This window comes from Notamacropus eugenii, chromosome 2 (assembly GCF_028372415.1).
Source record: "Notamacropus eugenii isolate mMacEug1 chromosome 2, mMacEug1.pri_v2, whole genome shotgun sequence".
Classification (NCBI taxonomy): domain Eukaryota; kingdom Metazoa; phylum Chordata; class Mammalia; order Diprotodontia; family Macropodidae; genus Notamacropus; species Notamacropus eugenii.
The window spans coordinates 102,063,067-102,087,182 of record NC_092873.1 but is presented as its reverse complement, the minus strand read 5'-3'; the positions used below and the strand labels follow the sequence as shown (position 1 = coordinate 102,087,182).

The 24,116-nt window shown below is 44.4% G+C and overlaps 1 protein-coding gene across 6 annotated transcripts in view; it reads right to left on the bottom strand.

Annotated features, from left to right (window-relative positions):
- The window catches only part of FOXP4 (forkhead box P4), a 95,064-nt gene that overhangs the window by 30,681 nt on the left and 40,267 nt on the right, over window positions 1-24,116 (bottom strand). For 4 of the 6 annotated variants that reach the window (XM_072642051.1, XM_072642052.1, XM_072642053.1 and 1 more), the window contains 4 exons: window positions 13,504-13,593; window positions 2,739-2,861; window positions 2,133-2,246; window positions 1,585-1,671 (listed from right to left, as the gene is read on the bottom strand). In XM_072642051.1, the coding sequence (XP_072498152.1) occupies window positions 1,585-1,671; window positions 2,133-2,246; window positions 2,739-2,861; window positions 13,504-13,593 (414 nt within the window). The remainder of the gene's footprint in view (window positions 1-1,584; window positions 1,672-2,132; window positions 2,247-2,738; window positions 2,862-13,503; window positions 13,594-24,116) is intronic. The other 2 variants (XM_072642056.1, XM_072642057.1) reach the window with 1 other exon arrangement.

Genomic DNA, 24,116 nt, shown 5'->3' with positions numbered 1-24,116 from the left:
AAGGAGGTTTTTCTAGACACAGAACAAGAGCTTTCAGGAGGGCATAGAAGAAAAGTGTGGCTTGCATAGGGTGGGAAGGCTTTGGGTTGGGGGAATTCGGAAGGCCATGAGAGGCAGAGAGATGAGACAAGCAGAAGGAAGGCTGAAGGATGGAGGGAACATGGCAGTTAGGAACATGGCAGTTAGGAAGCTGATGAATAGAAAGCCACAGTATTGAGATCCATAGGACAGACTTAAAGAGAATGAAAGGAATGTTGCAAAAGTATAAAAAGCATTGTTGGCCCTAAAGGAGAGATTTGAGACTTTCCTCCACCCCAGTCCTTTGTGGAGGGGTGGGGGCCAGGAGGTAAAGAGGAGTAGTGCATAAGTGTGGACCATTGTTTATAATGCCAGATTGTTTTCTATGTGTTGAACTGTTTTGCTAATTTTTCTTTTCTCTGATTGATCTTAAAAAAAAATTCTTTGTTTTAATGAATAGCTCTCAAGAGGCATATGATGAGAAATAGGGGTGATTTTTAAAAAGATATCTGTAAAAATCTATTTAAAAAATAATAGAGAAATTTGAGGCACAGGAAGGCACAAAGTAAGGCACACACACATACATACACCTCCAGGAAACTTATGCATATATAACTACACACACTCACACATGGCCCAAGCTACACACTCACAACTGAGTTCTCACACCATTGTCCCATATGGTAAAAGGGAATCCAACTAATCAGATGATGGCCTGGGGAAAAGATCACACATAGAATAGGAGGAAAGAAAGAGGGATTGAGCAGCATGGAGAAAAAGTGATCACCAACTAAGACACCTAGGTGGCATAGGAGAAAGAGCCTGGAATCAGGAAGACCTGAGTTCAAATACAGCCTCAGATACTTACTAGGTATGTGACCCTGGGCAAGTCACTCATCCTCCAACTGCCTCAGTTTACCCAACTGCAAAATGGGGATAATAATAGCACTTATCTCCCAGGGTTGTTGTGAGGATCAAATGAGGTAACAGTTGTAAAGCACTTAGCATGGTGCCTGGCACATAGCAGGCACTGTAAAAAGGTTAGCTGTCATCATCATCATTGTTAGAACATGGCCCCAGATGCTTCTGAGCTATGTGACCCTGGACAAGTCACGCAACCTCGGCTTGCCTCTGTTTTCTCAACCGCAAAATGGGAAGAATAATGCCTCCTCGCCAGGGTTGTTGTGAGCATCACATGAGATAACGATTATAAAGAGCTGGGCACAGGGCCTGGCGCACAGTAGGCACTATATATATAGTTAGCTATTCACCATTGTTAATTTTGTCTGTGTGATCCTGAACAAGTCACCTAATCTCAGTTGCCTCGGTTTTAAAATGAAGACAATAATAACATGTATTATATACAGTACCTCCCTCCAGAGTTGTTATGAGGATAAAATGAGATAAATGATTGCTCCGGGAACACTGGAGCTTAATAAATGCTTGTTTCTTCTTCAACTGCACCCCTCCCACAGGCCTCCCCCCTTCCTAGGAAGGGCTGGAGGTAGTTATCCGGGGGAGTGGGAGCAGAGAAGGGGTACAGGGCCCAGGCTACAGTGTTCTTACCTCTTTGGGTTGCTGTTTCCCAGCTTGCTGCTGGGTGAGGAGCTGTAAATGAAGCTGCTCTTGTTGTTTCTTGTAATATTCCTGTAACTGGGGTGTAAGGGAAGGGTAGGAGTAGGTCAGAGAGGGAAGGAAAAAACAAACAAACAAACAAACCCAAGTCTCCTTCCACCCCACACCCCTATGGTGGATTCTTCACTGCCCTATAGCTAGGGTGGGAAATTGAATCCAACTTGCTTGGTAAACTGGATCCAAGCCGGTAGACCCTTTCTCAGGGAAAAAGCATGGACTGTGTTCAGAGGACCTGGGTTTAAAACTCATCTCTGGTGCTTACTACCTGAATAATCTACAGCAAGTCAGCAAGGCCCCTGATTCCTCATGTGTCAAATGAAGAGGTTAGACTAAAATGGCTTGGGAGGGCCTTTCCATCACTCTCTAGTCTCAGCTCCAATCCTATGGCCCGCCTGCTAAGAATTATTTTTGGGGAATGTGGTAGAGCAAGAAGAGAAGAGGTTGGCAAGAGCACAGACTTGGTGTCCAGTGTCAATCACCAGAAAAAAGGATTCTTCATAAAGGGAGGGCATGGTCCTTCCCTCAGCCTCTGGACCTCTTAGAGGATAGATGATATGGCTGAAGCTGGGGTTCTTAAATCCTTTGTCCCAGCCCTGCAGGGGTGGAAGGGAGATCAGTACAGGTCAGAAAGTAGGAATTGTTTTCCCACTTAGGCCCACAGCTCTGGAGATGGAGGGTAGGACTGGCACCACAGGAATCCCCAGGGGACTAGGGAGTAGAGTGTAAGGAGTATAACCCTTAACAAAGAAAGAAAGAAAAAATGACCTCTGACCTGCACCCAGATGTTCTGGAAGAATGCAGGCCTGTCTAGCCTGAGAAGTTTCCCTGACTGTCAAACTGGTTTCTGTCACCCTCCCAAGCCCCACCCTCCACTGGAGCTGGGGGCTGTTGTCGGCAAACAAGAACCAGAGGCAAGAGAGCAGGCCTGAGGGTGGTAAGGGGAGACCATCAGGAGGAAGGTGAAGAAGGTGGGCCTCTTGGTGCCATGTCTTAATCTGCCCACTCAGTAACAGCCCTGCACTTGTGGAATGTCAAGGCAGTGAGAAATGAGGAGAGAGGGCAAAGAGGGAAAGGCAGGGTCTCACCTGTTGAAGCATGATGGCCTGTTGTTGCTGCAGCAGGGCCTGGAGCTGAGGTGGTGACAGGATCTGCTGCATCTGCTGGGGGGTGATCATCTGAGGGGACATCATGGCCACAGACACTGGCACCTGGGGGGGTGGGGGAGAAGACACCGTCTAGGGTCAATGACTGTCTCCACTCAGCATTCTCTAGGCCTTTCTCATTCCTGTTCTCCAGGTAGGCATGCCATACCCCAAAACACAGAACCCCAGAAATGGAATAGCCTCAGAGACCAAATCAGCCAACCATACCTGAACAAGAATCCTCAGTCCACAAGCATCCACTATTTATTTATTTAATCTACAAGACTACTATGTATGTGCCAGTCACAGTGCTAAGCATCAACAATACAAAGAAAGGCAAAAAACAATCCCTGCCCTCAGGGACCTTACATTCCAACGGCACCTTACTCCCCAACACTCACTATCCAGTAACACAGGTCTCCCTGGTTGTTTCACAAACACGACACTCCATGTCTTAGCTCTCAGCATTCTCTCTGGCTATCTCCCAGGCCTAAAAAAAATGCTCCCTACTCTGTTCTAATTACTGAGCTCCTGGTTTCCTTTAAGTCCCAGCTAAACTTCCACCTTCTACAGGAAGCCTTCCTGAACCCTTCTTAACTCCTATGCCCTCCCTCTGTTAATTATTTCCTAATTATCCTGTACATAGCTTGCTTTGTATATATTTGCTTTATGTTTTCTCCATTAGATTGTAAGCTAGGTGGTGCAGTGGATAGAGTGCCAGTCCTGAAGTCAGAAGCTAAAAACACAGTGCCTATGACCTCTAGGAGCTCCCATTCTAATGAGGGAGACAATGTGCCAACAACTCTGCACAACCAAGGGCTATGTGGTGAAAATGGGACATAAGCTCAGAGTGAAGGGGGAGGGGGAGCAGGAAGGGCCTTTTGTGGAAAGTGGGCATTCCAGGAATGGGAGACAGCCATTGCAAAGGCCTGGGGATGGGAAATGTAGTGTGCACGGAACAGCTACTTGCTGGATTGTTGAGTTTACGAAGAGGGTTAAGCAAGATATGAGAAGCCTGGAAAGGTAGGAAGGGACCAAGTTAGGAAAGAAATCTTTCCTTTCATCAAGCTAGAATCTTCCACTCTCTAGCATCTATTCATTGATCCCTGGAGCCAAGTAGAAGTTCAATCCCTCTCTCCCAATACTCCCAATACAATGATCATGGCCCCTTCCTTCTCACCTCTACTATCTTCTCTGTGTTAAACATCACTCATTCCTTCAACTGAGTTTCATCTGGGCCTTGTTTCCAGTCCCCTTGACATTCCAGTGACCAGCCTCTCCTACCTTTTCAATGTTCTTCCTAACATATGGCACAGAGAACCCAACATTCCAAAAGCTGTCTGACCGAAGGGACTATCAACTCCTTAATACTAGACTCTGTGCCTCAAATAATGCAGCTGAGGTCAGCAATACCATTTTTGGCTGCTATGTCATCTGTTGACTCATACTGGGCTTGTCTGAGAGGATGTTGATGGATACCAATGCTTAGGTGCCCATGGGTGACCATGGAGAGAATGACTCCATGGCCAACAGGACCTAGGTGCTACTTTGAGTTTTTAATGGCAGAGATGGGCTGAATGGAGCCATCCTCACTCTGTCAGAGGCAGCAGAGATACCTGGGCTCAAATCCTAGCTCGGGCATTTAGTAGCAGTGTGATTCTAGGCACATTTCTTAACCTCTTTGGACCTCAGTTTCCTCAGCTGGAAAAAATATATTATAAGAATATAGTAATATTTTTAGGTTCTACCTCTCAGAGTTGCTAGGAGGGAAGCACTTTAAAAGCTAAAACATGTTGAGTTATATATTTTATTATTATTAATACATAATATTATCATATTATATTATAGTCTTAGCTAGTCAGAGTTAGTGATAAAATCAGTGGCTATGGAACTTGCCCACAGTGGGGTTTAAATGTATGACCCCAGCCTGCTTAGGAAGAACAACCACTCTCATTTATGTTAGATTTTACAGTTTACAAATCACTTTCATCTCAACAACTCTGTAAGGAAGACAGTAAAAGTATTTGTTATTCAGTCATGTTCATAAACTTATTTGGGGTTTTCTTGGCAGAGGTACTGGAGCAGTTCGCCAGTTCCTTCTCCAGTTCATTTTACAGATGAAGAAACTGAGGCAAACAGGATTAAGTGACTTGCCCAGAGTCACTCAGTTAATAAGTGTCTGGGGCCGGATTTGAACTCAAGAAGAGGAGACTTCCTGACTTCGCTACCTAGTTGCCCAGTAAAGTATTATTGTCCTCCCTTTACAAGGGAGGAAACCAAGTCCCAAAGAGGGGACTTGTCCAATGTCACATGGGTAGTAAATAACAAAAGTTGAAATTCTAACCTAGGTAGGTCGTCGGATTCCAAATCCATACTGGCATATGTATGCACAGACACAGACAAGTACTCTACTACATAGATTCCTAGACCCCACCCCCACCCCCACCCCACCCCACCTCCAAAGGCAGCTGGGTTTGAAAGTACCTAGGATAAAAAGAAACAGAAAACTGGGTGGACAGATGGGCCCAGTACTCCTACAGGGCAACTCACTACTCAGCCACTTCCCCCAGGCTTCGCTCCCTCCTTTAGTTCTCAGTACATTTAGCTTTTCCTTACCTGAGCCCTGGAGGGGATTGCGGAAATTTTGGAGACCCTGAGGTCTGAAAGCCCAAGGCACAAGCTGATAGGCCGCAGAGCTCAAAGGAAGGTTAGAGATCATCTGACTTTTATTTGAAACAGGAGGAAACTGAGGCCCAGAGAAGGGCAGTGCTTTGCATAAAGTCTCTCAAGAAGCCGCAGAGGTGGCATTTCAACCTAGATTTTCTAACTCAAAATTCAAGGTTCTTTCTACTCCATGTTATGCTAGTTTTTCCTGGCCTGTACTTTCATTCTCCCCTCTCTTATCAACCACTTTGAATTCTACCCCGACTGCCTTTGTGACCCAGATGCAGTTCTTTCTCCTCTGTGACAGACAGCCCCAGTCTGGCCAGTTTTACCCTTCTTTAAATTCCTGTAGTATTTGGCTGTCTTCACTGTTTTTATGCATATATTCTCATCTCCCCAACTACAATAAAACCTGGATTAAAGGGAAACCAACTACAGAATCCTCATTAATAAAAATTGTTTTTCTTCCCTGAACTCCACTTTTTGAAGAAAGAGGCAAATGGAAAAAACAGGGGCTATGGGTGGGTGGAAAGACTTTCAGGGATTTGTTTAAAAATAAACAAACAAACAAAGCAAACCAAACAACTTCCAGGCTCTGTCCTTGGCTCCTTATACATCTCTCTTCTAAAGTTTTCCCTCCCTCCACTCTCCCCTCCCCTCCAGATGAGAATTCCTGATCAGCAACAAAACTGGGAAAACAAAACCACAAATCCACACAAAAGAATAAAGGATCAGGAGACAGGGAAGCAAACAGGGCATTTTTGTTCTGATTTTGCTCAAGTTAATATACACATTGATTTGAAAAAATTGTAAATAATTTTGAGTTTTTGGTTTTATGTATGGATCATTTTCTTTGTTTATCTGAATATTTGTTTTTGTTCTTAGTTACTAAGGTTGGGAGGGAGAAGGGAGGGGATGGGAGGGAAGGAGAGAGGAAAAGAGAGAAAGAGGAAGAGGGAGGGAGAGGGAGGGAAAGAGATAGAGACAGAGACAGAGGGAAGGAGGGAGGGGAGAGGGAGAGGAAAGGAGAAGAAAAGGGAGAAGAAGGGGAGAGGAAGAAAGGGAGGGAGAGAGCGAGAGAATATTTATTTCTCCTTAAAGTGTTGGGACTTGACCTAAAAGATTTTCAGTCAACAAAGAAAGTTTCTATTGTTTTCTGAGTACTATAATTAATAAGTCAGGAAAGAGGATGGAAAGAGAAATCCTGGGTTGCAGTCAATACCCTTAAGTTTAAAACCCCAGAAACACCACTAACTATCCTGTGTGACCTTAGATCACTCTCTCCCCGTCTCTGAGCCTCAGCTGGAAAATGAAGAGACTGTACCAAAATTATCACTGTGGTCCCTTCCAGCTCTAATTCACCGGTCTGGGATTGTAAAAAGACTTTCAAGAGTCAAAGATACAAAATATGGAAAGAGTCGTTGGACTGTGGACCCCTACAACATCGACTAGTCCCTTATTTTATAATCTTTGACCCTTGAAGGTAGGCGTGTTAATATACTACTGATGAAAGGAGGACTGGTTTAGGTTCTGGAAAGATATTTGAAATTATATGTGTTTTTTTTTTTAATGATGAGTATATCTGTGCCCTTTGACTTAGCCTAGGAATAAGCCCCAAGGGGGTCAAAGATAGAGAGTAAAGTCCAACATACACTAAAACATTTACAGAAACACTTTTTTATAGTAGCAAAAAACTGGAAACAAATTAGATGCTGATTGATGAGGGAACAGCTAAACAAATTGTGATACAAGACTATGATTATGAATGCCTATACTGTACGCAACAATGACTATGAAATTCATGAAGGTGTAGGAAGACTTAAATAAACTGATACAAAGTCAAATAAGCAGAACCAGGAAAACAATATGTACAATGACAACAAAAATGGAAACAATGCCTTATAATTATAATGACCAAGCTTGGTCTATAGACAAGATATAAGAATACATCTCTCTCTCTTCTTTGTAGTGGTGGGGGACTATGGGTATGGATCACTGCCTACATAGTCAGATTCGATTAATGCATTGTTCATTTTGCTGAATGGCTTCCCCCCACCTTTATCTTTCATTAGGAAATGAAGGTGATTAAAAACAAAAAATATTAATTAAAATTTTTGGAAGCAGTCAGAAGGAAAGAGAGAAAGAGGGAGGTAAAGAGGGAAGAAAAAAGGAAGGATAGGGAAAGAAAGGAGAGGGAGGAAGAAAGGTAGAAAGGAGGGAGGGAAGAAGAGAAAGAGAAGAAAAGAGCAAGGGAGGGAAGAAAGAAGGGAAGGAGGGAAGGGAGGGAGGGAAGAAAGAAGGGAGGGAAGAAAGAAAGAAGGGAGGGAGGGAGGGAGGAAGGAAGGAAGGAAGGAAGGAAGGAAGGAAGGAAGGAAGGAAGGAAGGAAGGAAAGAAGGAAAAATTCTTTAGGATCCCTAACCTCCCAAGCTTTGCCTTCTATGACCCTGGGATACCTAGAGAAATGAGACCCAATAAGCTATCGATGTCCTACACACAGTAGGTGCCTAATAATACTTTTTTCAATCTCTGAAGAATCTAGAGAAATGAGAGGCAACCTTTGTCAGGATTGGGGGTGAGAGAAAGAGGGACCAACTTACAACTAGGAAACTGGTAGCACAGGACAGCAGGAAGAATGCTGGATTTGGGATCAGAGGACCTGACTTTGAATCCTGGCCATGCCACATGTAACCTTGGGCAAGCCATCTCACCTTTCAGAGCCCCAGACTCTGGATGTGGAAAATGAAAGAGCTGAACAGGATGGCCCCCTGAGGTCCCTCCTAACTCTGTAAGCCTATGCTGAGGTCGGTTTTCCATTCGCTTCCTCAATCTGAATTTTTTTCTTCTCTGACACTGTCATCCCTTCCCTCTAAGCCCATTACAGATATTCATTCTCCCTTCTTTGTGCTAGCTGTCTCTTTCACTTTTAGTCTTCCCTATAGCCTACTATTGACCTCTATGGTTCACTACTTGAATGGAAACACTCAGAATGAAAGAGGTTGGTTACCTAGCCCTGAGGAAGCAATTAGTCAACAAGCATTTATTAAGCACTAGAAGTTGCTCTCCATTTCCAGGGGTCCAATTTGGGTTTAAAGAGTCCTAGAATCACAGCCCGAGGCAAACTCCAAGGCCATCTAACTCAATCCCTTTATTTTTCAGATGAGGAAACTGAGGACCAGAGAGTTCAAGTAATTTGTTTAAGATTATAAAGTGACAGAGGTGAAATTTGAACCTAGGTCCTGGGATTCCTCATCACTTGCTCCACTCACTGAATGATACTACTGATACGATTGGTGCCCAGAGAGAACTAGCTTGTCCAAAGTTACAGAGCTTATAAGTGGCAGTTAGGATTTTGTGACTCTAATTCCAATATTCTTTCCATTTACACTATGCTTCCTTCTGGGGAGATGGGGGTGGAACACACAGACTTGGCCCACAACAGCAGAATCTGAGGTCAGACACAAGGAAGAACTTTCTGGCTATGAAAAGTATGAGTCATTAGGAAGAATAAGTGAGAGGCTATGGGATCTGTTTTCCAGAGAGAGAGAGAGGGAGACTAACCCCTCTCCCCCTTTGACTGTCTCGTCTGGAGGTAAAGGAATGGATGAGATTACTCTTTAAAGTCCCCTGCATCTATGAATCTGTGGTTCAATTTATCAAGACAACTGAATCTCTGGGCCTGAACCCAACCCCCTCTGTCTTGGTCCAAGAAGTTACATGGGATTAGCGCTGCTCACTAAAATGGCATAGCTGACATCATGATGCCTTTGGCCATGCCAAGGAATAGCTGGCTACATCCCTGACCTTAACTCCTTTCTCAAGGGGCCTCACTTCCTCTGTCTCATGAGAATTGGATTCCAGCTTCCCTCAGTCTCCTCCCCCAGCTTCAGAGGCCTGGGTTAGGGATGTGTCAGGATGGGCATCTGCCAAATAGTGAGCTCAGCAAAGTTAATGAGTCACCATCTGGCCAGGGGCCAGCCCAGCAAAATGCTTACTAAGGCTGAGAGTCACAGGCCACCCCTCCCCTAAACCCTCTCCTCCCTGCCCCGGAGCTAAGAGTCAAAGAATCCTGCCCCCCCTCCGCCCCCCCCCACACTATCCTGCCTCCCCCCTTCCCCTTGCCCCACCCACCCCCAGACACTAGTTCTCTCTCCCAGCCAAAGATCATTTACACTGAGAGAGGTTTGGCTGGTAAAGACTCAGGGGAGAGGGATCACAGAATAGTGACAGGACAGGTTCATGTCAGGCTGGGGTCCCCCAGATGAATGAGACTGATGCAGGTTTGGGGCTGCAGCCAAACCCTCAGCTGAACATCTAGTGGATAGTAGATGTCTTGCTGTGAGACAAAGTCAAGAAGACAGATTAAATTAAGTGATTTCTTTTGTTCAACTGCACGTATTTGTTACAAGGGAGGGTGTGTGTGTGTGTGTGTGTGTGTGTGTGTGTGTGTGTGTGTGTGTGTGTGAAGTGACAGTGAGGGAAAAACCCATCAAGAAAACATTTTTAAAAACCTCAGTTAAAATATTATCACAGGCACATATGAGCTATGTGATTCTGGGCAAGTCACTTAACCTCTAACTGCCTCAGTTTCCTCTTTTGTAAAACAGGAATGACAATAATAGCTCCTATCACACAGCATTATTATGAGGATCAAATGAGATAATGCATATTAACAGTGTTTTACAAACCTTAAAAGCAATATAAGGATTCCTTTGGCCCTGAAAAAGGATGGAGAGAGAGTTCTGGCAGAAAATGATTGAGTGTGCAAATACAAGGTACCAGAAATGACTATACTCTCTCTACTCTGAGGAACAGAGGACCAGGCCTGAACTTGAAGGGGGAAAGACTAAGGTGAGACAGTGGTTGAAAACGCTGAAATACTGGAATGAAAAATATCCAAGAATTTCTTGCAGGGAATTTGAGGGTGGGAAACAGTGGGTCCTCCCAAGGGTACCAAACCCTCACCTCTTTAATGGTTGAGCACCAAGTCCCTCATTCCCTCCAAGTCCTGGCAAAAGATGCTGACCACCCCTCCTTAGGCCAGAGTCAGAAATTTAACACCAAATTTGGGAACTCAATTGAATTTGGCTGGAGAGATGTTCAGGGAACCCTTGGGAGTAGGGAGGAGGGGGGAGGCCCAAGGAACTGAGGGAGGCAGGCAGTGGAGCAGGAAAAGGGCCGCCATCGATCTGTCTTCATTACCCATTTCACTCAAGTTTCAAATCAACAAAATACACTTTTCCGCTTCAGTGCAGTCTCCGTTCTCCCCCCCCCCCCCCCCCCACTTCTCACCCTCCCCACATCTCCCTACCAGCTTCTGAGCTCAAAAGAAAAGCAATTTCCCCAGAAAGTCTCCAGATTCCCCTACTCCCTGGACAGAACCTCCTTCCTTTAGAGTCAGGATTTAGGGAGCGGGGAAAAATAGATTAGTGGGGGGGGGGGGGGGTCTTCCTTCATATCTTTAGAGAAAATTAACATGTCTAGATGATAAGTGAGGGGAGAGCAAAGTCTAAGGGTCCTGATTCAAATAAGCATATACCAGGATGTTCTCCCATTCTTGGAGGCCACCTTTCCTCAGAACCCAAGGGGGGGCCCAGACTAGGGCTCTGTTCTCAATTATTTGAAGATGTGATTCAGAGAAGAAGAGGAAAAGGTTCTGAAAAGAACCCTATCTTTACCTCCACTTACAAAGATCCCTCACAAAGCCCAGACTGATTAGGACTGCTATCATTCATTACTGAATGAGACAATATTTGTAAAGCACTTAGCGCAGAGTCAGGGATATAGTAGGTGCTTAATAAATGCATGCTCCCTTTCTTAAGTTCAGCCTTTTGACCGAATCACACATGGCCTCCAGGCCACAAGTTCCCCACCCCTGCCCTAATCCCTTCTGCTGAAGCTCAACTTTATTTATCCTTGTCCTCTCCCTAGCACCGTTAGCAACCTTGCGAGTTTTGGAGAGCGACCTCCACCTCAGGGGGTAATACCCATAAAGAGTTCCCCATAGTCATGGGGAGTGGGGGGGGGGGGGGGTGGCACGGGGGGCGGGAATGTTTCTTGAAGATGAGTTTGTATTCATTCTAGACCTAGACCCAAGGCTCTTCTGTTTTCTCTACCTTCAGGGAGGATCATGAATAGTAGATTTCTAATTTAAATGGGTCTCAAACATCATTTAAACTCCTCATTTTACAAATGATAAAACTGAGGACCAGAGATTAAATGACTTGCCAAGAAGTCTCCAAGATTTGAATTTAGATGCTCTGTTTTCCTCCTCCCTGAAGGAGCTGAACCACTCAGCTTTGGAACTCTGCTCTGGGGTGAGCTGTCCTGACCAGTGAGTGCATACAAATTCACCTGGCTTACTCTAGTCTAGCCAATCCCGGACAATGTTTCACATCTCATTCACTCAACTACCAGGAAACCCAGGCCTACCTACAGGGGCTCTTGGAGGGTGTGGACTGTCTCTCCTTCGTCTTTGTGACCCCAGAACCTAGCAAAAGTGGCTGGCATACAGCAGGTGCTTAATAAATGCTCTTTCATTCATTCACTCATTTTTCTCCAAACCCAGTGTCCTTTCTACTAGACCAAATGGTGGCCACCATCTTGGGTGGGAGAGCTTTGGCTGATTATTATGGTTGGTTTAGGAAGTTATTTTCTCTTCATCTTACCCATTCTTCTCTACCAGCCCTGCTCTGGCCTCTTTGATCAAGATTTAGATTACTATGATGATGTCTTGCATCTCTATGCAACTGTAAAACTTCTCTAAACTATTTCAAATATATGTCCGAAACACTATCAATGAGCCTACTCTCCCACATGGGGGCGCAGCTCAGCCCCAGACCCTTCTTGCCATCTCCCTCCACTCTGCAGGCCCCCCTTCTCCCCAATCTCTCTTTATTCTCCCCCTTTCCCCCAACACACACACACAAACACACACACACGCTCCGTAAGGCCCTCAGTCCACCCTCCTCTGTCCTCTCCCTGGCCCCTCTCCCCAGCTCTCCCCCTTCTCAGCCCCTTCTCTCCTCAGCCCCCCAACTGTTCCACATCCCCTCCCCCTAGCCCAGATTCCAGATCCCCTCCTGCTCAGAATCACTCTCACCCTTCCTCTCTTAGATAAACTTCCTTTCAAAGCAGCCGCTTAATCCTCTCCCCCTATTCAGAGCCTCCCCCAGCTGCTGTGGGGAGGGGGTCACAGAGAGAAGGAAGGGAGGGGGACCCCAAGGCGGGTTAGGGGAGGGAGGGAGAGGAGGGAAAAGGGAAAGGGGGGGCTGTCTGAGTTATGACCCATCCCTGACTCATGTCTGCAATTCTCCCAAGTTCTTTGTGACACAAAAAGTAAACAGAAGGCTGAGCTTCCTTCCACCACTACCCCCTTTCCCCTCCCCCTACCAGCCAGATGGACCGACAAGCTGAAGGGGGGGTGGGGGGAGCAGATTGTGCAAAGGAAAACAAAAGAGACAGAGAGACATCACATGGAGAGACAGGGATATGGAGAGACCAGGAGAGGCCCCAGAGGCAGAGAGACACAGAAAGACACCAGCTTCAGAGAAACAAGTTGGGGGAGGGGGGGCGTGGAGAAAAAGAGAGAGAGAGAGAGAGAGAGAGAGAGAGATTATTAGGGACAGAGGCAGAGATTCAGGCATGGAGATAGGACAACTGAAACACTAAGAGTCAGACATCTGGGGAGATAGACAGAAGCACACATGTTGTAAGAGACAGAGGCATGGAGAGGCAGAAACAGACAAAGAGATGGGCAGCCTAGAAATGGAACCAAGTTCAAGCAGTTAGGTGGGATAAATACCTTTGCCAGTGACCACGGTGAGAAACTGTCCAGGTGAGGTCCACCCTGGCAGGGGGGCAGGGAGCTGGGCCTCAAAGTTGCTCCAGCTGTGGTCTGTTTATGGTATTCAATTTCCCCTTCCTTCCTGTCCAAGCTGTTCTCCCAAGGGCTGTACCTCCCCCTCTCTCCCCGGAGTTTACCTTGACCCTTCCTGACCAATGCCTCCCTACCACACCAACCCACACTCAACCTGCCCTCCTTACCTGTACTGCCGATTGCTTGTTGTCATTGTTCCCGGGAGAGCTCAGGCCTGAGGCTTGCTGTAGCAGGAACTGCCGGGCTACTTGGAGAGCCTGGAACACAGAGGGCCTGGGTCAGTCAGTGGAGGGGGCTCACTGGTGAGTCAGAGATGGGGGGGAGGGAGATGCATCAGGTAAATATACAGTGAGAAGGGTGGTTCCAGGATCTGTGGGAGAGGATAAATGGTGGGTCAGAGGTCAATAGGTGGGTCAAAGGGTCACTTCAAGAGGACCACAGGGGCAAATAAAAGGTCAGAGGGTTAGAGGGTAAATGAAAGAGGGCAGATAAAAGATCAATATGAGATCTGGAATACTTCATAAGGTCTAGGATTCAGCATAGGGTTGAAGGATTGGGGGGATATTCAAAAGTAACAGCATAGAATGTGGAAGCACTGTAGGATACGATAGGTCAAGATAAGACTCAAGGAGTTTAACAAAGAGAGGTCTTAGAGAGAAACATGGGGTCAGTTGTCAAAAGTAGGGCCTAGCAGTCAATATAGGATCAGTGTGAAGTCAAAAATCACTTTATATTAGAAGAGTTGAATGTGGATCTAGGGGATCGGGAAGCAGGGAAGCACTTCCATGAAGAGCACAGGGGTGAGTGTGGAGTCTTAAGACCAGGAGTTCAATTTGGGATCTAGAGCAGTCTAGGCCTTTAGAAGTCAGTATTCAGTCTAAAGGGTCATTGTGTAGTAGGACAGAATTTATGGGATTAAGAAAATTAAGTGTGGGATCTTAAGAGGTTGTCAATAAGGTCAGAGGGCCAGTGTGTGGTCAAAGAAGATAGTGTGATTTATATGAGACCTTGCAGATCAGTGTGAACTCAGAGGAAACAACATGACATGGGGTGGAGGTTTGGTGTCATTGTGGACAATCCTATTCAGAGTTAGTTACTATGGGGTCAGTGAGTGATATGAGCAAATGGATAGGGCTCTAGAAGGCTTGGGATGGGATCAGATGGATCTTTGTAGTAACTGGGGGTGGGCAGTGTAGGCTCTAGTGGGTCGGGATGAAGCTGAGACATCAGTAATAGACTGGAGACTGGGGAAGAAACAGTGGCAGGTCCAGGGATGTCAATGGTTGATCAGGGATATCTAGGAAATAAATCTACCCTTGACTTTATCTCAACTTCCAGCTCTGGGTTGGTGGCCCAGCACTGGAAATTTTAAGCACTATACTCCTTAATTCAATTCAATAAGTATTAATGAATCACTTTTACATAGAGAGCACAGTGCCAGACTGGACATACAAACTCAGCACCAAAAAAAACAATTTCTCCTCTCAAGAAGCTTATAGTTTTGGCTCAGAAGGATAAAATAGCTCCACAAGGACTTCTCGAGGTCCCAAAAGAGTCAGTCAACAAGCATTCAATAAGGTGTTCTCTCTTGAACTTAGAAGTACCATGCTAAGCAACCAGGAATACAAGAAAGGCAAAAATATAGCTCTTATTCTCAAGGAGTTCCTAGTCTAAATGGGGAGACAACATGCAAACCACCATGTACATCTAAGATATACATGTAAAGGAGAGATCATCTCAAAGGGAAGGCATTAGCAGTGTCAGGGACCACCGTGACTGTGTTTACACTTTCAAATACTCCTCCCTTAAAAAAAAGTCTAAGCAATAAGGGAGGGTATGAAATGAACAGAGGCTTCCCAATCTAAATCTATGAAAATAAGGAGGTGTGGCCCAGTGGAAAGAGCACTGACTCTGGAGTCGAGGCTCTGGTTCAAATCCCACTTCTGATCCTTATTATGTTTGTGTGTGACTTTGGGCAAGCCACTTAACTTCCCTAGGCCTCAGCTTCCTCATCTGTCAAGTGAGGGAGGTGGTCTCTAAGGGTGAACCTTACATCTATTATTCTACTTTCTGAGTCTCCTTTTCCATGTCCCCCTATTCATACCTTACACATCTTTCAGGTAAAATATGTTCCCCAAAATATACACCCCCCGTACTTAGAATTCAAATCCAACCTCAGTCACTTAGTAACTGTGTGACCCTGGGCAGGTCACTTAACCCCATCTGCTTTAGTTTCCTCATCTGTAAAATGAGCTGGAGAAGGAGCCTTAGAGTTGAAATGAACTTCACAGATCCTCCAATTCAATAATAGTTCAATAATAGCCCATCCAACAATACTAGGGATAGGTTTTTAGGGGGGTTGTTTTTGGGATGACCAAGGCAGCCTGGCTTTTGACTCAGTGTGATATCATTACTAAGGTTTCCCCTTTTGGTAAGGGGAATTTCCAATGTGGAAACCCCCTCTACTAATGTATTTCAGCAACTCATTAATGATTTAAGGAGTTGCTTGGGGCACCCCCCTCCATAGGATAAGTGACTTCTCCAGGGTCCCACATACATTATGTGTCAGAGAGGAAATGAGAGTTCAGGTCTCCCTGAAACCAAGGCTCATACTTAAAACACTATGCCACACTGCCTGTCATCACTGTCATTCTTGGCTTTGGTCAAGGTTGTCACCACATGTTTAGAGTGGGTTCCTCCCTCTTAGTCCCAGACCTAAGGAGGTTGGTGTGTAAATACAAACAGATTGATCTATATGGACCCCACCCTAAGCAAAGTTGGAGGTATTCCAGCTTCCTCTATCACCCCACCTCAAAATTCAAATTCAGGAGTTTGTGATGAGCAGACCATAAGGGTCAAAAGATTGAGAGTTTAGCTAGGCCTTTATCCGTCAATTTCCTCATTTTATAGATGAAGGCAATGAAACTTAAAATGGAAAAATGACTTAACCAAAGTCACACAGACCACAAGTGGTGGAACCAGGATTTCAGCCCAGATCTTTGGATCCCAAATCAAATCTAATACATCAGGTATTGTTCTAAAGGCCTAATTATGCCCCTCCTCATCCCCATTAAGTCATCTGCTCAATAGGGGTGAGGAAGGGGAGAGAAGTCTTAGGATAAGAGGGTCAGAGAGATATCCCATTTAAAGGAAAAAGTGTCTTCCCAGCCCCCAATTCAAATGTCCAACCCCAAGCTTGGCATTTAGCAATGTCACTGACCCTCAGGTGGCAGCATCCCCTCCCCTGCACCTACCCTGGGAGAATGGGGAGAAGAACAGACTGGAGTTTCAAAGCCAGAACAAATTCCCACTTCAGCTGCCTTTCCTCATCCTTTCTTTGCGCTATCTAGGGAGTCTTTTCCCCATCCCACACTCCCTGTGTTCCTGAGCTTACAGGATTTGGAAGCAGGAGATCCAGAGTTGAATCCTAGCTTTACTCATTTTGACCAATAGAACCCTGAAGAAGTCATTTTCTCCTCTCTGGGTCTCAGTTTCTTCAGCTATAAAATGAGGGAGTTGGACTGGAGCAGAGATTCTTAACTTCCGATCCAAACTTGGATAGGAGAAAAAAAATTAAACTTTATTTCAACAGGTTTTCTTTGTATCCTATGTATTTTACTTTATGCATTTAAAAACATCATTCTGAGAAGAAGTCTGTAATTTTTTTTTCACCAGACTGACAAAGGAATCCATGACACAAAGAAACCCTTGAAGGAGAGAAAATCTCTAAGTTGTCTTCCATCTCTCTAAGGACCCAGCGCCTAGTACAGTACTCTTCAGAACTGGGGCTTCATAAATGTTGAGTTGAATTGATTTCTAGCTCTAAACCTTTGATCAGTCCTTTCCAAGGAGTTTACCAAAGTCTGGAGGTAGGGTGCAATGGGTATGGTTCTTAAATACAAGATTGCCTTCTCATCCATCCCACCCATCCAAGTCAGGAGATTCTCAGAAGTAGAGGGGGCAAGGTCAGGAGCAGCCAGTCAGGGACAAGGGGTTGTTGAAGGCAGGGAAACAGTTTGCACCTCCAATCAAGGTTAAGATGGTGAGGGGGTCATCTTTCTGCACTCATCATTTCCAGGTTTGACATTAGTTGGACAATAAGTGCATTCTTTACCCATGAGGATTAAAAGGGGCTTAGAATACAGAGACCAGGAGGAAGTCAAGGCATGGAGAAGCAGTCTAAGGGGAAGTGGGCAGCAGAATACATGAAGATAATGGACTGGTCTGGGGGAAGGACAGGAGGTCTGGAGGATAGGACAGGAGCCTGATGGAGGAGGGCTTGGGGTAAGGAGTGGAGTTCGAGGAGGAGAGGACTTGGTTCCCAGAATCCCAGGGAAGTTGGCAGAATGGGAAAAGGAGGAACATTTCCAAGGAGAAATTGGGACTGAAAGTGGCTGACCTGTCCTTCTTGGTCTCTTGGGGCAGAGAGGAGCCGGGGGAGTTTGATTCACTCCCCGCTGACTCTCTCACTTTGTTGTCCTCTGGAGCATGAAATTACAAGATTTACAGGAAAAAATGACATGGCCTTACAATCTTATATGGGGACCTCCTTCTGACAGTCCTCCATTCCCCCTCCCCTTATTTTCAACCCTTGGACCTCCAGCACCGATCTGTTCATCCCAGGCTTTTGCTCCTCTCCCTGACCCTCCTTACAGACTCAGATGAGTGGATGGGGCTAAGAATGATCCCTCATCAGGCCAGGCCCAGCTCTACTCCTCCTCTGACTTCCTTTTTTTCTTTCCACCTGTTCTCAGTTCCTCTGGATGCCCTAAATACCAGGGACCTAGAGTTTGAGGATCTTAGAAACCACATGACTGTCACCTTGGGCCACAAAATGTCATCAGTTAGCCCTAAAGGGCTAGATAAAAGACAAACAGGACCAGTAATCTCAGAAATGGGGGAATAAATGACCTGGCTATTTTCCTATCTCAAAACATGGGAACATCAGACACAAACTGCCTGAACTATAGCTTCTGTCCTCTCTGCTACCATCACTACATACATCAGTCCTCTCTTCCTTTCTCTTGCAAAATCAGATTTAAATGGTTGACTGTTACTCCCCAGAATCTTTTTGACTTGTGAGTCTGCTGGGCCAGAGTGGTCTAAATTCAGGGGGCAGTTTAAGTTAATGGCCAGCAATCACTAAATCTTGGCTCTATTTCTTATCATCTATATGACCTTAGGCATGACATTTAACCTTTGTTGAATTCTTGGTTAAGCCATTTATTTCACCTCTCTGTGACTCAGTGACTCATCTGTAAAATGAGGGGGTTGGATCCTACGATCTCTAAGGTCCCTTGTAGCTATAAATTGTACGATCCAACTAAGCGACATGAAATCACTGAATAGCATTTCATTATTTACATGGTATTTGGCATAATAGATAGAGCACTGGAGACATTGGTTCTGAACTCAGCTCTGACACTAATTTGTGGTTCAATCTTGAGTAGATTGCTTCAATTGCATGTGACTCCGTTCTCTCACCTTTAAAAAGAGAACATTGGTGTTCTAGACAACAATTTGGAATTATCTGAGAAAAGTTACTGAACTGCTCATATTCATATCGGGTCAGTACCTCACACTGCCCCCGTAACAGCACATGTACGCTACAAGTAGGTCAAAGAAGAAAAAAAAACTGGCCTGTATTTACCAAAATATTCATGTAAACATATTCATGGAAGCAAAAAACTAGAAAGAAGGCAGGTGTCTAGTAATCAGGAAACAGCTGAATAGAGAAATATAGATACAGACGTAGGCATGGATATCTCTATATCTGTCTGTGTGTATATGTAACCATTTGACTGTGGGCCAAGAATTGACAAATATGAAGAATTTAGGGACACAAAAGATCAGAGGATCATAGGTTTAGAACTGGGAGGGACCTCAGAAGCCATCAAGTCTGTTCTCTCATTTTACAGATTAGGAGACTAAGGCATGGAGTTCTTAAATGGCTCGTTCTGAGGCAGGATTTGAATCATGTTCTTCCTGACTCCAAGTACAGTGGCCTAGAGATTATGCCATGCATTTGGAGCCCAAGATGTGATATAATGAGAGGAAAACAGATTATACAATTACTACAAAATAAAAGATTTCAAAATTTAGAATCAGTTTTGGTTCCAATTATCAAAAATGCTTCTATCATCTCGGAATCAAGAGGTCAAAGATCAAATGACATCACATTTGTAAAGTGCTTAGCACATGGCCAGGCATATAGTATGTGCCTAATAAATACTTCATTTCCCTTCTTGGTAGGAGTGATTGACTACAGGTATGGGGAGTTGAACAGACCAGTAGGTGCTGTCTCAAAAGGCCACCTCTCTCAGGTTCCTGCCCTATCTTCTTTCCCTCTCCCAGACCAGTCCATTATTCTCATGTCTTCTGCTGGCCACCTCCTCTTGGACTGCTTCTCCACCCCTTGGCTTAGTCTTTTTTCTTTGTTGTTACAAGGCTAGGTTCTGTGGCAGTAGAGGGCTGGTTATTGGGAAGTCACAGGGGTGTAGAAAATAAAAAGCATTAATAAAACATTTCAAAAATTAAAATAAAATGAGGGGGTAGACTAGATGATATCTGAAGTCTCTTCCAGTTCTAACATTGTTTGATTTGCATATGAAGAAATGCAATCACATGTATACATATATGCTTTCTTCTAGCCCTCTGGATAAAATCACTGAGTCACCTTTTAAAGGACAGGAAAAAAACCAGGAGTGCTAGTCCCTATTAGACCCAACCTCTGTCTCTCCCTAGTTAATCTCAACCAGGTTGTAAATTCTTTGAGGCCAGGGACTGTATTTTTTTAATCTGCCCACAGATATAATTGTGCTTTGGGGACATGGCCATTGCTCAATATACAGTTGTCAAACTGAATTGTGTTTAGGTTGAATACAGGGGGCAAGTATAGACAGATGTATAACTTATGCAAATGATTTACATGTTGGTGAAGTCTTGAGTATGATAGCTGTCAATCCCCCTTCTCCACTACATACATTTCTTCTTTCAACCCTTTCATGTGTGTGCCATTAAAACAGGGCAGGTGTTAGGAGAATGAGAACAGGGGCAAATGCCTGGGAATGGAATGAAGAATCTCTGAGGGAGGTCATCTGGGACCCACCTACCTTGGTAGCCAGGGAAATCTCTTGCAAAGCTGGCCAAATCTTAGCCCCTAAGTAGGTGAAGGCTAGACTTACTGACCTCTGGAAGGGAGTTATCTGGGAAAATACTGAGATAGGGGCTGACAGATGGGGGTAGAGTTAAATACCTACGTGATTTAGGTTGAAAAACCTTACTTTTCTACCCTCCAATTTCCAGAGATTAAAAAAAATTAATAGTATGATAAAAATGAGGAAGACTGAGACCTTCTTTAGGGGCATACACATCTGAGAGAAGAGGATAATTCTTCCCCAAGGTTATCCTCTGGATCACTGTCTCCAGACCTCATGGTCCTTGACTGGCCCTGAGAAACAAAGAGCCACACCTAAGAATCCCACCCCTTTACCTGCTATCTTTCTCCTGTCCCTATGGCTTCTTTACCTAGGCTGTCATATATGCTTTGGAGGCTGGGGCTGGATTCTCTGAGAGATGTACTATTGAACCTCACAGGGACTTTCCTGTGACCTTCCCTTCCCTCCACAACTGAATTTGCCTTGAGTACCCAAATTCCTAATTAAGACTCTGAAAATCAACACTCCCACTTTTTAGGATGATAGAATTTAATTAGAGATCATATGTAATCCAACCCTCTCATTTTATGCATTAAGAAACTGAGGCCCAGAGTGAGGAAGTGGTTTGTGCAGGGTAGCACGTTGCAAGGAAGTCAAAACTTAAAGTTCTAACTATAAATCTGGAGGATATTTTTTTCCCTATGACATTCGTGTGTGTGTGTGTGTGTGTGTGTGTGTGTGTGTGTGTGTGTGTGTTCCGCTTAGTTCCCTGGGAAGGACTTTGGTCGTTTTCATAGTGCCAGTAGAAGGTTTTACTCTTTTTTTATTGAGAACCTATCTCCCTCTGCTTCTCAACTCCCCCTTCAAAAAGCCCAGAAACTCAGTCCCTACTAATGAAACCCAATTCCTCCTCCTTCCCTCCACCCTGTTCAGGAGTCATTAGCAAGGATCTCCACAATTAGGAACAAATGGTTTATAACGGATGGCATCAGGCCTGAGGGAAAGTGGGAGGGGAAGCAGGGCTTGGGACTTATGTGATGATGACAGAGAGCTCCTGAGACCTTTCCTGACCAAAAAAAATTAAAAAACCACAAACCAAGCAAGAAATAGGTCTAACCCCCTCTCTCCTCCGATTCTTCTCTAACAATAATAAGGACCAACATTTATACAATGCTTTAAGGTTTCCAAAGCACTTTACCCATGTTTACTAAGCCAGATGAGTTGGTCGGGCCAGGAATGATTCCAAATCAGGTTAGGCCATGTTCCACCTCTGACTTTCCTTCCCTTTATTTCACCTGGTCTGACTTCCTCCATATGCCCTAGATACAAGAAGATCTAGAATTGTGCCCCAGAATTTGAGGATCTTAGAAGTCACATGACTATCATCTTGGACCCCTGAAATGTCACCTTTTGGCCCCACATCGGTGGGTACAGAAAGGATGGCTAATTCTAGAGATTGGGGAGTCGATCTTTAAAACATCTGTGAGGCAGGCACTATTAGAATCTCCATTTTATAGATGAAGGGTTAAATCATTTATTTGCCCAGGGTCACACCACAAGTAAATGGTGACATCAGGATTTGATCCCAAATATTCCTGACTTCATACCATGTTGCCTGTCAGCACACTTTGAAAAAGGGGGCTTGAAGGTCACCTCAAATCTCCAGTTCTTCCCCCTGGTCAAGGCAGGCCAGCTCTGTGAACTTACAGAAATTAAACAATTTCAGAGTTTGGGAAGAAACCTTAGGCAATGGTTATTTCATCACCCCCATTCTGGAATAGGAAACTTCTTTCTAAGCCCTGTCTATGGTAGGGGAGGGAGTGTGGGGAAAGAATGAAAACAAGCTTTACTTTTTTTTTTTTTTTGCTTTTTTTTCCTGCAGCATCACTGGCCCATTTCCAGACTCCTACACTTAGAATCAAAAGACAATTGGTCTAGATCTGGGAGGGATCTAAGTCTATCCAGCTCAATCCCCTAGTTTTAGAGAAAAGAAAATCGATGCCCAGGAAGGAGAAGCTACAATCCCAAGGTCACCCAGGTAGTTAATCATCAGAGATGAGATTTGAACCCAGGCTCTCCAATTTCAGATTCAATGCTGTGTCACCTTGTGGGGCCATGGCAAACTCTGCTCCTCTACTGCCTCAGTTTCCTACATATCTCACAGGGTTGTTCTAAGGATCCAATAATGCATATCAAGAAAGCATTTTGTAATCCTTCGGCTGATACCTAAAAATCACTTATAGTATCTTTATTATTTCAGCTTCCCAGGACAGATAACGGAAAGACACAGGACATAAAAACAATAAACTTCAACTTTACAAATCCCCAAAATGGGACTTCTAGGAAGAAAAATATAGCCCCCATACCTTGCATATATAACAGGCACTCAAGAAATAGGCAGTGATTTGACTTCTGAATATAATCAGTCAATAAACATTTATTAAGGACCTACTGTGTGCCAAGCACTGTGCTAAGTATTGGATGAAGAGCAGGGCAAGTTTTGTTGTTTTGTTTTTTTGGTGGGGGAGGTTCATTGTTTGTTTGTTTTAACGACACACGGAAGAAAGTGAAAACTCTTACTTTTGAATTACCTGGTTAAGCAAAATCAAGACTGAACTCCCTTCCACTCCCATCTACCCCCATTACTCAGGCAATTGATTTCAGGGGAGGGGAACCTATAGTTTTGAGACCACATGTGGCCTTCTAGGTCCTTGAGATTTGTCCTGTGAAGTTTGGATTCAGTCAAAGGGCTGCACTTGAGCACCTAGAGGGCCACATGTGTCCTCAAGACTGCAGGTTCCCTACCCTTGAATTAGCTGAATTTAACCTGGAGGAAGTATCCGCAGATCTGGGCTCCCGAGCTGAAGACCATTTTTGACCACCCTCATGCCTTCCCCTTCTGTTTACACATGCACTAGAAAACTATTCTTCTGCTGCAGAAACTTCAGTTCTATTCAATCCAATCCAATCTGACAAACATTTATTACACCCATCATGTACTAGATACCACAAGCAGGGTGTGGTGGCACTGGAATAAAACAACCTGGATTTATATCTCAACTCCAACTTCATACCTGGATGTCCTCAGCTAAGTCATTTCCTTCCTAAAGGTTTTAGTTTCCTTGTCTATATAATAAAGGAGTTCCCCTTTTGTTTTGCTGCTTTAAGGTTTGGGATTTTTTTTTGTGCATGTATTTGAGTTCAGAATAAAAAAAAACCAAAACATACCAATACATCACTAAGAGGTTCAACCGGATAATCTTTAAGGTCCCTTTCCAGCCCTGATGTTTTATGATGCTGTGGCCTTGTTCTCAAGGAGTTTACAACTTAATATGGAGGGAAAGGTGTTTGTCAATAACTGTAATGGAAGAGAGAATTCAGTCTACATAAAGGAGAGCCCATCCTGGCAGGGAGCGGAGGACTTTAGTTGGGAAACACAGTATACATGTTAGTTTATTTTTGTTTAAATTAAAGTTTGCTTCAAATTTGTTTTTAAAATAATCAAGTACAATTTTAAAACAATTAATTTGTTTTTAAAATAACCCATCTTTCCATGATTGCAATGGAAGTTTCTTTATTGTGGAAGTGAGAAAGCACTGGAAAATAACAAAGTCTCAGTAAAA